General features: G+C 40.2%; 1 protein-coding gene across 5 annotated transcripts in view; it reads left to right on the top strand.

Annotated features, from left to right (window-relative positions):
• The first annotated feature begins 1,274 nt into the window (after nucleotides 1–1,274).
• Nucleotides 1,275–12,759, top strand: part of PDE7A (phosphodiesterase 7A) — a 122,425-nt gene continuing 110,940 nt past the window's right edge. For 3 of the 5 annotated variants that reach the window (XR_012514032.1, XR_012514031.1, XM_003935532.4), the window contains exon 1: nucleotides 1,275–1,474. Coding sequence is in view for 2 of the 5 variants with exons in the window: in XM_003935532.4 (XP_003935581.1) it covers nucleotides 1,337–1,474 (138 nt within the window). In the remaining 3 variants the exon portion in view is untranslated. The other 2 variants (XM_074386702.1, XM_074386703.1) reach the window with 2 other exon arrangements.

Here is a 12,759-nt window from a genome sequence, read left to right as displayed (position 1 = left end):
ACCAACAAACAACGCTTTTGGTAGAGGGGCATGCAGTCTACTTTTTTCCTTTGTCTTCTCAGTACCATCCTTTCCCATTCTTTTCACCCATACTCTCACTTCTTTCTCAGTCTTTTTTCCCTTTGTCTCCAGGCCCCCCGCCCCTCACTTCGGAATTCTTGGCTCCCCTCTCTTCCCCTCCGGCTCGGGATGGCCCCGGGGCCGCACCTGCCAGGGTAGCGCTCCGGCCCTGCCCCACCGAGGGACTGCCAGTGACGTAGCGGGGAGCATGGTGCCCGCGCGGCCCGCTGACGTCACTGCCGCAGCGGTCCCTAGCGAAGCCCAGGACTGGGCATTCAAGGAGGGAAAAGCTGGCGGTGACCCCGCGGTGGGCTGAGAACGGCGAGTGCGCCGCGTACTATCGGTTTCTGGGGTCGGCAGGCCAGAACGGCGCCTACTGCGCGGGAGGAGCCCACCCCATACCCTCAGCGCGCTGGAACGCAGGAGTTTAGCGCTCAAGGGGATGCCCCGAAACGGTGGGGCCTCGTGCGCACGCGCCTTGGTTGCGAGGAACTAGGGGAGGGAGTTACGGCGGGGAGTGAGGGGAGCTGCCGATGAGGTAGATGGAGGAAAACGTTTGTCAGGTGGTGACCCGTACAGAGTTCCAGGGTGCGGGACACAAGTAAGGCTACCGCCGCCCTCGGCCGTGGGCCAGCCTCCCTGGGCGCTGCGGCGGCGCGGGGCGCTGGGCCTGCGGCGCGGCGTCGTGACGTCACGGTGGCGGCCGCCCTGGTTGGCGCTGGGTCCGCGGCTGCAAAGTGTGAATTACGCCGGGCTCGCGCCGGCGGCGGAGTGAAGTCAGGCTCCGGGGGAGGGGAGGGGCAGGACTCCGGCGGCGGCGGCGGCGGCCCGAGCTGGACGCAGCCCCTGAGTCCCGCGCGCCCGGGGTCCGGCCGCTGGCTCCAGCCGTCTTGCACCGCTTTGCTCTGTCCGAGCTCCGCTCGAACTCTGCAGTCCTCGTACCTGCTCCTCTCGGCCGAGGAGCCCCGGGCGGCGGGGTTCCCTTTCAGACTTTGCCTTTGCTGGCCCCGCTTGCACCCCGTCCCCCTCGCCTGGAGCGAGGCGCGCGCTGGTCTTGGTAGCTGGCGCCGCGGCTGCCGCAGAGCCTTTCCGCCGGCGGCCCGAGCGGAGGACTGGGGTTGGGGAAGCGTGAGCGCGGCTTCCCGGCCCGGGGTCGGTGCCCGCCCGCCCTGCCCCCGTCTCGGCCCGGGGCCCCCGAGCCGCGGCCCCCTCCCAGCGCAGGGGCCGGCGGCCGCGGCAGGGCGGGCGCCGCGCGGAGGCAGGGCGGGTGTATTCAATGGAAGTATGTTACCAGCTGCCGGTACTGCCCCTGGACAGGCCGGTCCCCCAGCACGTCCTCAGCCGCCGAGGAGCCATCAGCTTCAGCTCCAGCTCCGCGCTCTTCGGCTGTCCCAATCCCCGGCAGCTCTCTCAGGTAATCGCCGCCGCCGGGCCCACACTTGGGGGCTTCTCTCTTTTGTTTCCCTTTGCCCACCCAGCTTCACCTCCGCGACATCCCGCAGCCCGCGCATTGTCCATTGTCTGGGGATTTCTAGCCTGGCCTTTCGATTGGAGAGCCTTTTCTTTGAATCCTCCTGGCTGTCCCCCCTCAGTCCTCCAGCCTCTCCAGAACCCCCACCCTGGTGGGCTCCGGGATTCTCTCATCAGACCCTCCCCAGGTCCGTCACCTTTCGTGCCCTGCAGTTTAAGCCCCAGGAATGATCGCCCTCCTCTTTTTCGGTCTGGAAGTTGAGTCTTTCTTCCTTAGTTGTGGCCCCCGAGCACACCTGTGCTCCCCCGCCTTGCAACATACCTGCCCCCCTCCCATACGCACACCTGTACGTGGTTCGCGCCTCTCCTCCCTCAGCTCCCGCGCGCCCCGCCGCGCTCGCCTGGTCTTGCAGGTCCCCCTGAACAATAGGCCTAGATGCCCCGTGGCTGTCGTCTCCCCGACTCCTTCGTTTCTGTGGTTGTGCTATAAGGGGTATCAGAGGAACAAGTCTGCAAAGTTCATAGCCAAGAATCAGTTTTGTTTTTAATTTGATAAGGAGATTTTTAGGAGGAAAAACTGCTGATGTGCACTCACGGGTGGACTTTGTTTTGAGTGGTCCAATACCAGTTGCTCCTGAGCGTTTTTTTCCTGCGGTGATGCCGTTGGCACAATTCCTTAGTTTGGGGTAATTTTGATTGCCAGACTTAAAACAGAGAGGTAAAAAGAATTTTGTTTTGCTTACACCTAAACTCAGTGCTCTCACTTTGTGCTGCTGCTAGAAGTTATGGCTAATGATCACTTTTAAAATCAAATATGTTTTTCCTATTGGTTAATATTATCTTTTATGGGAGTATATTTTCTCTCTCCCTTTATATTGTATCTTGAGCAAGGGGTGTGTGTGTGTGTGTGTGTGTGTGTGTGTGTGTGTATGTGTGTGTGTCTGTGATTGCAGGTAGTGTGGACAGCACCTAGTAGAGATTTTGCTTGTAGTAAGTGTCTAGTAAATATTAGTCATTTACTTCTTTGCCTGAAGTGTTTGTGGAAGGAACAAGAGCCTATATTTGGGTTTCTCTCTGAATCCTTTTTTTTTTTTTTTTTAAAAAAAAACTAGGATTGATTTCACAGCATAAGGTAATGAAGTCAGAGCAGACTTGCAAAAATTACTCTTGTGTCATTTAGAATATTACATTGTTATTTGTTTTGAAGGTTAGACCTGTGATCTGCCTTTTTAGTACCACTTAAAGCATTTTCAGATTGTAAAATTAATGTTGAGGAGATACTAATGCACTGATGAAGAAGGTTTTTAATAGTAGTAGTTAAAGGTTTTTAATGATAGTAACTTTTTTCACTTCTAAATATCATTTTACTTCCTCAGATCAGCAGGCACATGACTAATAACTCATTTCCAGTTATGTCTGAATAATAAAGACAATCACTGATTATTTATAAAATTATAAAATGTGAATAAAGTTCTTGTGCTCTCTGAGGAGAAAATGAATGAGAAGGAAGATTCCAAGGGATTAAAATGAGACTGATGCCAGGGGTTTTACCTGATGTCTTAATTAATCCACAGAGACCAATTTTAAGCTTCACTTCTTGATTCATTTTCTAGCCTTAGGTTTAAATGGGTAATGGAATTTTAAAAATATGATTGTGGCAGATGAAGCAAATACTGTAGAGTTACACCAAAATTTCCTAACCTTTACAACTTTTTAAAAATTTTCTGAACCCCAAAGTGAAGTATATAGGAACTTCTTAAACTTTGGACAGAAATTTTCCTCAATTAACACTTTTTCTACTAACATTGTGGTAAAGGTGAACTTAGTGGATGCTGAGATGGATATATTTGTCATTATCAAGACTTTGCATATTATTTAATAATAAAGCATATGTTGATATTGATTTCTTTAGGCCTGAATGTGAATTTGTAATAGAAAAAAAGGAGACAGAAAACCTTGGAATCCTGCTCAGAGCTTGTAAAATAAGTATTTGGTTTAATCAAATGCTTTCTTCACCCTTGAATTTTTAGTTCCTAAGCCTGAAGGTATAGAAGTTATAAAAAGTTTAACTGGTTTTGTAATTTTAAGAGATATAGGGGGAAAGAAAAAACTTTTAAAGACATGAAGTAGAATAGTTACAGTTTTTGTACTTTAAGATATGCTTAAAACTGGCAATCTTTTCATTTCCTTATTGTTATCATAGTATTGGAACCCAGCTCATAGTAGGTACTTAATAAATATCTGTTGAATGAAAGAATAGGTAATGAAATTATCTCTGACTGAGCATCAGTTTTAAATATGAAAACCATATGGGAGCATCAAAGTACAGCACAAATTCATGTATCCAAAACTGGGTTTGGAACTTGTAGCTGCAGACCATAACAGTTCCAGGAATAAACAGAAAATACTGAGTGACCAAAAATTGATTTGGTGATCGTCTCAAAGCCAGTGTGTTTTAGGCAAAATTCTGACACAACTTGTTTGCCAAGTAGCAGCAAATTTGCAGTGGGGTGGGAGGCTGCCAGAGTCAGTTCACACTGACAGCAGCAAAAGTTGACAGACACACCAAAGCCAGGGAACAGAAGAAAAACTCTTTGAAGCCACAGCAACTTTTGCAAGCACCCTGGGACGTTTAGTTCAGGGTCTTGAATGTTATACAACACAATAATTTTTACTAAGAATAATATTAATAGAGTCTGTTTTTAAAAGTTGAAAGATTTGTACTGTTTTATTTTTTTAAAAAAAAGATTTTCATGCCAAAGTGTTGGTGCTGAAATTGACAAGCTTGAGTTACCTGGAAAATTCATTTATGTGGAACACCAGCTCTTCTGAGGATGCCAAGTAAATGAGGCATGAATTTTTTGTTTTAAACCAAGAGGTATACTATTTCAAATGGTTAATACGAGTTTTTTTAATTAGTGATAAAGAAAGTAGATGAAGCATGTTCTTCATCATTTTTGGGTAACCTGTTGTTGATAGCTTAATTTAAAGATTTGTCTTTCAGAATAACATTCTTATTTGGAAAAAAAAATACTGTGAAGTCAGAAATTGTGTCTTGTCCACCATTTGTATTTATGGTGCTTTGCATAGGTAGGTTCTTGGTAGATGTGAAAGTTGGGTATATTGATGGGTATACCAAAGCACTGCAGTTGGAATTATTCAGATTTTCTATGCACTGGAAGCAAATCTTATATGGAATAGAAATTTGAGTTTTAATTTTTAGAAATCTCTCATTTATCCATATTATTTCTAATTGAGCATTTGTCTTTTTTTTTTTAATAAACTATTTCACTAATGTTTACTCATAGAACAGCTTCTTGTGAGTGAGATTCCTTGTGTTAAGTGTCAAGAAAATGTAAAGAATTACAGGTTGAGCATCCCTAGTCTGAAAATCTAAAATGCCCCAAATGGAAACTTTCTGAGTACCAACATGAAGACCAAGAGCCTGCTGTTATTTGTTGCTGTTGTTGAACAACTGATGCAGGTATTCTGGGGATGCTTGCTGCCCAGTTACCCAAAGCACATTATTTTCTCACTGTATTAATGTTATGTTGTTTACTGTTAAGTGTTTATGTGTGAATAAGTGGGAGAAAGTGATTGCTTATAACTAGCATATAAATTCAGAGTCAGAAATGATGATACCAAACAAGTACAGCTCATCCACGTAGGTGATAAGATTGGCCACATGGTTGATGAGACACCTTTGCTTCCTGGTGGGTCAATGTATACAAACCTTGTTTCATGCATAAAATTATTTTTAAAATTGTGTAAAATTGCCTTTGGGCTATGTGTATAAGATGTGCATAAAATATAAATGAACGTTGTGTTTAGACGTGAGTCCTATGATGTATACACAGATACTTCAAAATCCAAAGAAGTCTGAAATCCAAAACACTTCTGGTCCCAAGCGTTTTGGATGAGTGATACTCAGCCTATAGTAGCTTTTTGTTGATGTTGTTTTAATTGTTTGTAACACTGCCACCCTAACCAAGTTTTCCGTTTTATGCGTACCCTTCCATATACACAACCATTTTTCAACTGTAGTCGTTATTTCCATTCTTTCTTGTCTTTAGCAGTGTTCTTAGCATATGACAAATTATCAAGGTCCTGTGAGTGCCGGAATAATTCAAACCCCCTTGGATAAAAGTTGGATCCTTCTTCAGGAAATTTACAGAACTGTGATGGAGAAAATGGTAGGATTATATATGGTTTAAGTGTATCAAAGTGTTATGAGACTCTAAGGAATGTATATCTAAATTTCTAGTTTAAATCAGGGCTAGCCTTAGGTAATCCTTGAGGCTTGCTTAGGCCAAGGATTGAAGTGAAGCAGTTTTTTCTAGATGAATGGGTGAATGTAGGGGAAGGAGGAGGGAAAATGGCCCACATGGATATGATCAGAGCTGTTCAGTAGAACTTTCTGTGATGATGGAAATGTTTTTGCACTATCCAATAATAGTCACTAGCCTTATGTGGCTAGTGGGCACTTGAAATGTGGTTATTGTGACTGAGGAAATGAATTTTTACTTCAGTTCTATTTAAATAGCTGCATATGGCTAGCAGCTATTGTATTGGCAGAGCAGAGGTACAGTCGTAAATTAGGGTGATGTCATGTTGATCTGTGAGCAACACGATCTTGAATGTTTTTAGGTTTTTGTTGATGTGTATAAAACTTCATTTAATAAATGCTTGATAAAGTCTTTAAAATCACTAGGTTGGGTCAAAAGGTAAGAACCTTTTTGACATTCTCAAAAGGATCTATCCTTTGACAATACTAAAATAAATGATCATATCAGTTTCATCTCCAGTCGTGTATTACTAGATATTTTATAAACATTTTGCTACTGAGGTAGATGCAGTGTGTGTAATGAGTTTGTTTTAAATTGCAGTAAACAAGAGTGTGCTTTCTGAAGTATTGTTTTTGCTGTTTGGATCTGCTCTTTTGCAGAATTTTATTTGCATATCCTGTGCTCATTTATAAGGGCTCCTGTATACCCAACATGAATATATAAATGTGCATTATTCCACATTGCTGTGAGCATAATAGTTGCCTCTTTGCAAACTTAGATACAGAAGCTGATACAGGAAATAGTGTGGCCAGTGAGTGGGATACCCCAAGGGAAGTGGTGATGTTTATGACACCTTCCTATCTGTGTACTCCCAAAACACCTATTTTGTTGGAGCCTTGGCTTCATTTCAGTTTTCAGAAATGCTTCATACTTTGATTGAAATTTAATACTACCATACTTTAACTTTCACTTCTGAGCTAATATATGTTTATATTTCAAATACATGCTCAAACATAATGTAAATCCATAGTGTATTTGAAGTGGGAGTGTAGTTTTAATAAGGTATTCAAATTGCTAGTTTATAGGTTGTCAGGAACATATTTAGTCTAGGGGATGTGATTTATATGCCGAGATTTTAGTGCTTTGTTGCTATGCCTAGAGTTACATCAGCTGTACATGCTGTCTACCCAGGAATTCCTTTTTAAATACAAATGTCTCCAAGAGGTAAAATATTAAGCCCTTCACAGAAGTTAAGAAAAGAGGGAGCTCACTTTGGGTGGGAAGAGGGAGAAGTGCCATTCATTCTGTTTGAGGCAATTTTCAACTCTCTCTTTTCTCTTCATTTCTCTTTCTTCACAATTGACCAGAGCAGTTTTAGAGAATTGGGTTCTTTTCGGAAGATGGATATAGGGACAAGTATGGGAAGAGAAGAGCTGAAGAAATGGGGAGTGACCAGAACTTAGCTTCCTTCTTGTTTTTGTCTAAGATCATTAGCAGTCATTTAGCTGGACTAAAGACCTAGTAAATTAGATGATGAAGAAGCCTTATTTCAAGCCCTCTTAAGGAATTTAACTTTCTTCGTTTTCTTAATTTTCTTGTTTGACTGTATGGATCACATTTGTTTATGTGTTTATATAAAATTGATTTCTAATTTTGTTAGAAGTCTCTTGACTAAAGATCTTCTCAGATCCAGACATTCTTAAATTCCCTATGTTCACTACAAAAAACTCTAATTCATTTTGAATCTTCTAATTTAAAAATCATTCAAAACTTTTAGATTCTGGCTGTGAAGTTGCTTATCTTTATGGTTAATTTGAATTGAGAGAAAATTTAGACTTTATTCTCTTCCACATTTAAATGCCTTATTCTTGTCTAAAAGTAACATAGACTTTGTTGATTTTTTTTTTCATATTGTTGCCAGACATGCTTTTCAAAAAGTTATTCACAAATAAGTGATACTTTCGTGTATTTGCATTCAGGTATAAGTGTTCATAGGATCAGCATATGAGGAGAGGAACAACAACTAGATTTGTAGATGAGCCTTCTAAACTTGTAGTGCTTTATTTTGGCTGCTGATAGGTTCCTTTTATAAGGGACCTGTGCCACAGATTGTATGGTTGACATCAGAAGCATCTCCTGCTTTTTATTTTCTTTTGAGTAGCAATTTTGGATCGCTGCTCCATGCCTCCACCTGCTGGTAGGGATGGCTCTTCATTTTCAAAAAGTGATGGCTGAAAGGGGATGGAGAAGACCAAGGCAGGTCAGGGTAGAATTTGGGGGAGAATATCAGTTGTTAACTGGATAACAACTAAATTTCAGCAAAGCCTGCTTTACTCCTCAGAATTTTGAGAAGAACAAACTGTAACTTAGGACCATATAAAGTACTTGGCAAATAGTGCTTAATAAAGATACAGTAGTTTTTCTTTAGTAATGATTACAATTAGAGCTGACCCTTGAACAATGCAGGCTCCAACTCCCCATGCAGTCAAAAATCCACCTATAACTTCTGACTCCCCAAAAACTTTACTAATAGGCTACTCTTGGTGAGAAGCCTTACTGATAAACAGTTGATTAACACAAATTTTGTGTATGTATTACATTCTGTCTAACAATAAAGTAAGCTAGCGAAAAGAAAATGTTATTAAGAAGGTCAGAAGGAAGAGAAATATATTTGCTATTAAGTGGAGGTGGATCACTGTAAAGGTCTTCATGAACCTTGCCATCTTCATGTTGAATAGGCTGAGGAGGAAGAGGAGGGATTGGCCTGTCTTAGGGGTGATGGTTTGCAAGTTTTTTTAAATTTTCATAAATCTTCACAAAATTTCCCAGCTTATTTCTTGAAAAAAAATCTGCTTGTAAGTGGACATTGCAGTTCAAACCTGTGTTGAATTATCAAGTATATTTGTTTCTGTTTTTGGAGTAACTCCTATATGGCAGATATTTTTAATTGGTGAGGTTTCTTGTTGTTGTTTTGAGACACGGTCTTACTCTGTCAGCCAGGCTAGAGTGCATTGGCAGTATCTTGGCTCACTGCAACCTCTGCATCCTGGCTTTAAATGACCCTCCTGAGTAGCTGGGGCTACAGGCATGCCCCGCTATACCTGGCTAATTTTTTTATTTTTAGTGGAGATGGGATTTTGCCATGTTGCCCAGTCTGATCTCAAACTCCAGGACTCAAGTGATCTGCCCATCTTGGCCTCCCAAAGTGCTATGATTGTAAGCATGAGCCACTGTGCCTGGCCCAATTGGTGTTTTTCATCTTTACAAAAACTCTTATGAGATAAGTAGTATTACTCCTGTTTTTCCAAAGAATAAACTGAGTTTCCGGACATTAAGTTGCTCAAGGTATCATATGAACTTCCAGAAAGGCTTGTTTTGCTCCAAGGCCCTCACTTTTAATCTGGCCTGCCTAATCAGGGAAGATGAGTGGATTGCGGTTAGAATTTTGAGTTTACAAGTTATAAATTTTGTTGTCTTATGGATGTGGATAAAGAAAACAAATTTGATTATTTGATGTGATTATTTGAAGTGAAAACTTTCATTCTGATCTTTTCAAATCATATCTGGAGTATTTTGTTCTAAATGCCATGTTCTAGGAAGATATAATTCAGCTAAATTGTTTTCTGAAGGTAATGAACAGGTTGATAAGGTGATTTGAAACCATTTCTCTGGAGAAAAATGTCTCAGATTTTAGCCAGCAGGGGTAGGGATGGAGATGGAGAGTTGGTGAGAGGTGACAGAGTATTGCTGTCTTCCAGGATTTAAAGGATTGCCATGTGAATAAAAGAAAGAAGAGGGTTAATATGTTACAGATTTTGATTGGTTGTGTGTTCTTGATTGCTGTACACTGTTCCTTCTTTGTGTAAAGCAGCCTGTAATTTAGAGAAGATGTACACTTAAAGCTGTCATTTGTCCAAGGTATCACAATTAAGTAGTGGAAATGGGTTAAGTTTTAGGTCATGCTGACTCTGAAGCCCATGTACTCCCTTCTACTTCCTTTTACCGCATGGAAAAAGGACGTTACCTCAGAGGGTAAAATAAGTACCAATAGCTAGGAACAGTAGGGAAATAAGGAGATCTTGTGTTCAACCATACTAGTAATCAAAGAAATACATACTTAAAAATGTGGTACTGACAGGGCATGGTGGCTCATGCCTATAATCCCACCACTTGTGGGAGGCTTAGGTGGGAGGGTTGCTTGAATTTGAATTCAGGAGTTTGAGACCAGCCTAGGCAACACAGAGAGATCCTGTCTCTACAAAAATAATTTAAATAATTAGCCAGGCATAGTGACATGTGCTTGTAGTCCCAGCTAAACTGGAGGCTGAGGTGGGAGAATCTTCTGAGCCTGGGAGGTCATGGCCACAGTGAGTTGTGATTGCACCACTACACTGCAGTTTGGAGAACAGAACCAGACCCTGTTTCAAAAAAAGAAAAGAAAAGAAAAGAAAAATAATGTGATACCTTTTTTATTTTCAGATTGACACATTTTAAAAAGTGAGTTTATAGCCTGAAGGTTACTCTTAGACAATGCTAGTAAGATTTTTAAAAATTAATACTTAAATTAGTATTTTTGCTTGATAATTTGCTTTTAGGAATCTGTTCTGAGCACATGACTAAAAATGTAGATAACAATCTTCAAGTTTATTCATCCCATTATCATTGTCAAAAATTGGAAACAAACACTTTACAAATGATTAAATAGATTATAGTATTATGTAGTGTAGTATTTTTCATTATTTCTGTATTATGTTACCACTGAAATGCCCTGAAGAATTTAAAGGATATATAAAAATATAGTTTATAAATGGCTCAGTGGATTCTAGTATTTATTATTTCTATATTGTGTACCCAGTAAAATGATTTAAAGAATTTGAAGAGGCCGGGCGCGGTGGCTCAAGCCTGTAATCCCAGCACTTTGGGAGGCCGAGGCAGGTGGATCACAAGGTCAAGAGATCGAGACCATCTTGGTCAACATGGTGAAACCCCGTCTCTACTAAAAATACAAAAAAAATAGCTGGGCATGGTGGTGCGTGCCTGTAATCCCAGCTACTCAGGAGGCTGAGGCAGGAGAATTGCCTGAACCCAAGAGGCGGAGGTTGCGGTGAGCCGAGATCGCGCCATTGCACTCCAGCCTGGGTAACGAGAGCGAAACTCCGTCTCAAAAAAAAAAAAAAAAAAAGAATTTGACGAATCTTTATGGAAGAAATGCTAGCAAGATAATTAAGTGAAGAAAAAAATCCAGAGTATCTGCAGATTATCTTAATTTTGTTTAAAAAATAAGTCACAAAATACGTACATATCTGTATACCATACAAGCTTGACAAAAAATAAAAAAGAAAGCTAGATGTATCCCAAATGCTAACTGAAGCTATCTCTTGGTGGTGACATTGCAGGTAATTTTTAACTTCTCTAGAATTGTCTGTAACTTTATTGATATTATTATAGTAATGAGAATTTCTTTTTTAAACAAATTAATTTAAGACTAATAAGTCAAGTGAGTTGTATTTGGACCCAGATCTTTGGCAAAGCTGTTCATACAGGGTGGGGCAACTTATGAGATTATAAATCCTCAATCAGTGACTGTTGAGACAACAGCTTGAAAGATACTTAGATAAGGATAGTGTCAAGGGGTTGACTGATTTCTTTCACTTTTACGATTTTTTTTTTTTATAACTCACTTTTATTCATGACAGGTACGTTTGCACAGCTCTGATTATTGTAAAGTAGTTTTACTTTTCCCTGGGAGATCCTGGGAGGTAAAATCAAGTTTTGAAGAAGAGCTGTTTGATGACAGCAAATCAGTTCCTAGGACCTAACTCCTCCTAACTTTCTCTTCTACTACTGCCATTGTTAAGGAAGAGAGAGAAAATTAGGAGTTAAGTCCTAGGAACCGATTTTTTTGTGGGGGTAAAAAGTATTCCAACTTTTTTAGTTGGGGAAGATCAGGTAGATCATGAAGCTACTAATAAAAATGCAAATAGGAAGAAGAGGCAGGTTTGTTTTTCTTTCTTCTCTCTTTTTACAAATCTGTGTATTTGTAGAGGGGGTAGATAAATTTAGTTTGAATATGTAGAGTTCAAGTGTCAGAACATACATGTGAGGATGTCCAGGAGGAAGGTTAGGACTAATGATATATTCTGACCTTTAGTATAAGGGTTTTAAAACATTTTGCTCATATATCCCTTCAAAGAACTTGAGAAACAAAAAACTACCTTCTCCACATCTTGAGTTTTTAATCTAAGTTTTAATATCTGTAAATGATGTAATTTCTGGTGTGTTCAAATCACAATTTTTAATGTGTATGAGAGAATTTGTAACCATTTATTAAAAAATACATGAACAGACAATTTTAGCAGAATTTTTACAGTCTTTTTTCTCTTTGAACTCTTTTTTTGTTTTATTTTCTCTACATACTATTATTCTTTTATACTGGAAAGCAGTTTACCAATCATGTTATATTTTTCCTCAACAAAAGGAAATTCATTCATGAATTTAGTAGATGTAAATAAAAAGTGCTTTATTTTAGTGATCACTCAGTTCTGAGTTCTGTGGACACAGTTATAAAAATAAGAAAATTGTGTATGTCCAGAGTGCTCTGTGTCAGATTTATTTTGGATTGATTTGTCAGTTCAGTTGTGGCCAGTAGACAATCAAAACAACATGTTAATTACAAACTTTAATAAATATTAAATAAAGTATGATCAGAAATGCATTTTCAGTGGGATAGATGGAGCTGATTTATTTCAATTATTTTGTCTATCCATTTATAAATATTATCATTAGAAAAGATGGGGCTCTGCTTGATTCTGTTCCTTTTTTATTTTAATTTTTGAAAGTATTGAGAAACCTGACTTATGAATTTAGTAGATGGTCATTCAAAAGTGCTTTATGTTAGTAGCATCACCTATTGTTCTGGGTTATATGCATAAAACAACAAAAT

This window comes from Saimiri boliviensis, chromosome 15 (genome assembly GCF_048565385.1).
Source record: "Saimiri boliviensis isolate mSaiBol1 chromosome 15, mSaiBol1.pri, whole genome shotgun sequence".
Taxonomy (NCBI): domain Eukaryota; kingdom Metazoa; phylum Chordata; class Mammalia; order Primates; family Cebidae; genus Saimiri; species Saimiri boliviensis.
The sequence above is the reverse complement of the archived record's forward strand: the minus strand, read 5'-3'. Positions and strand labels throughout refer to the sequence as shown.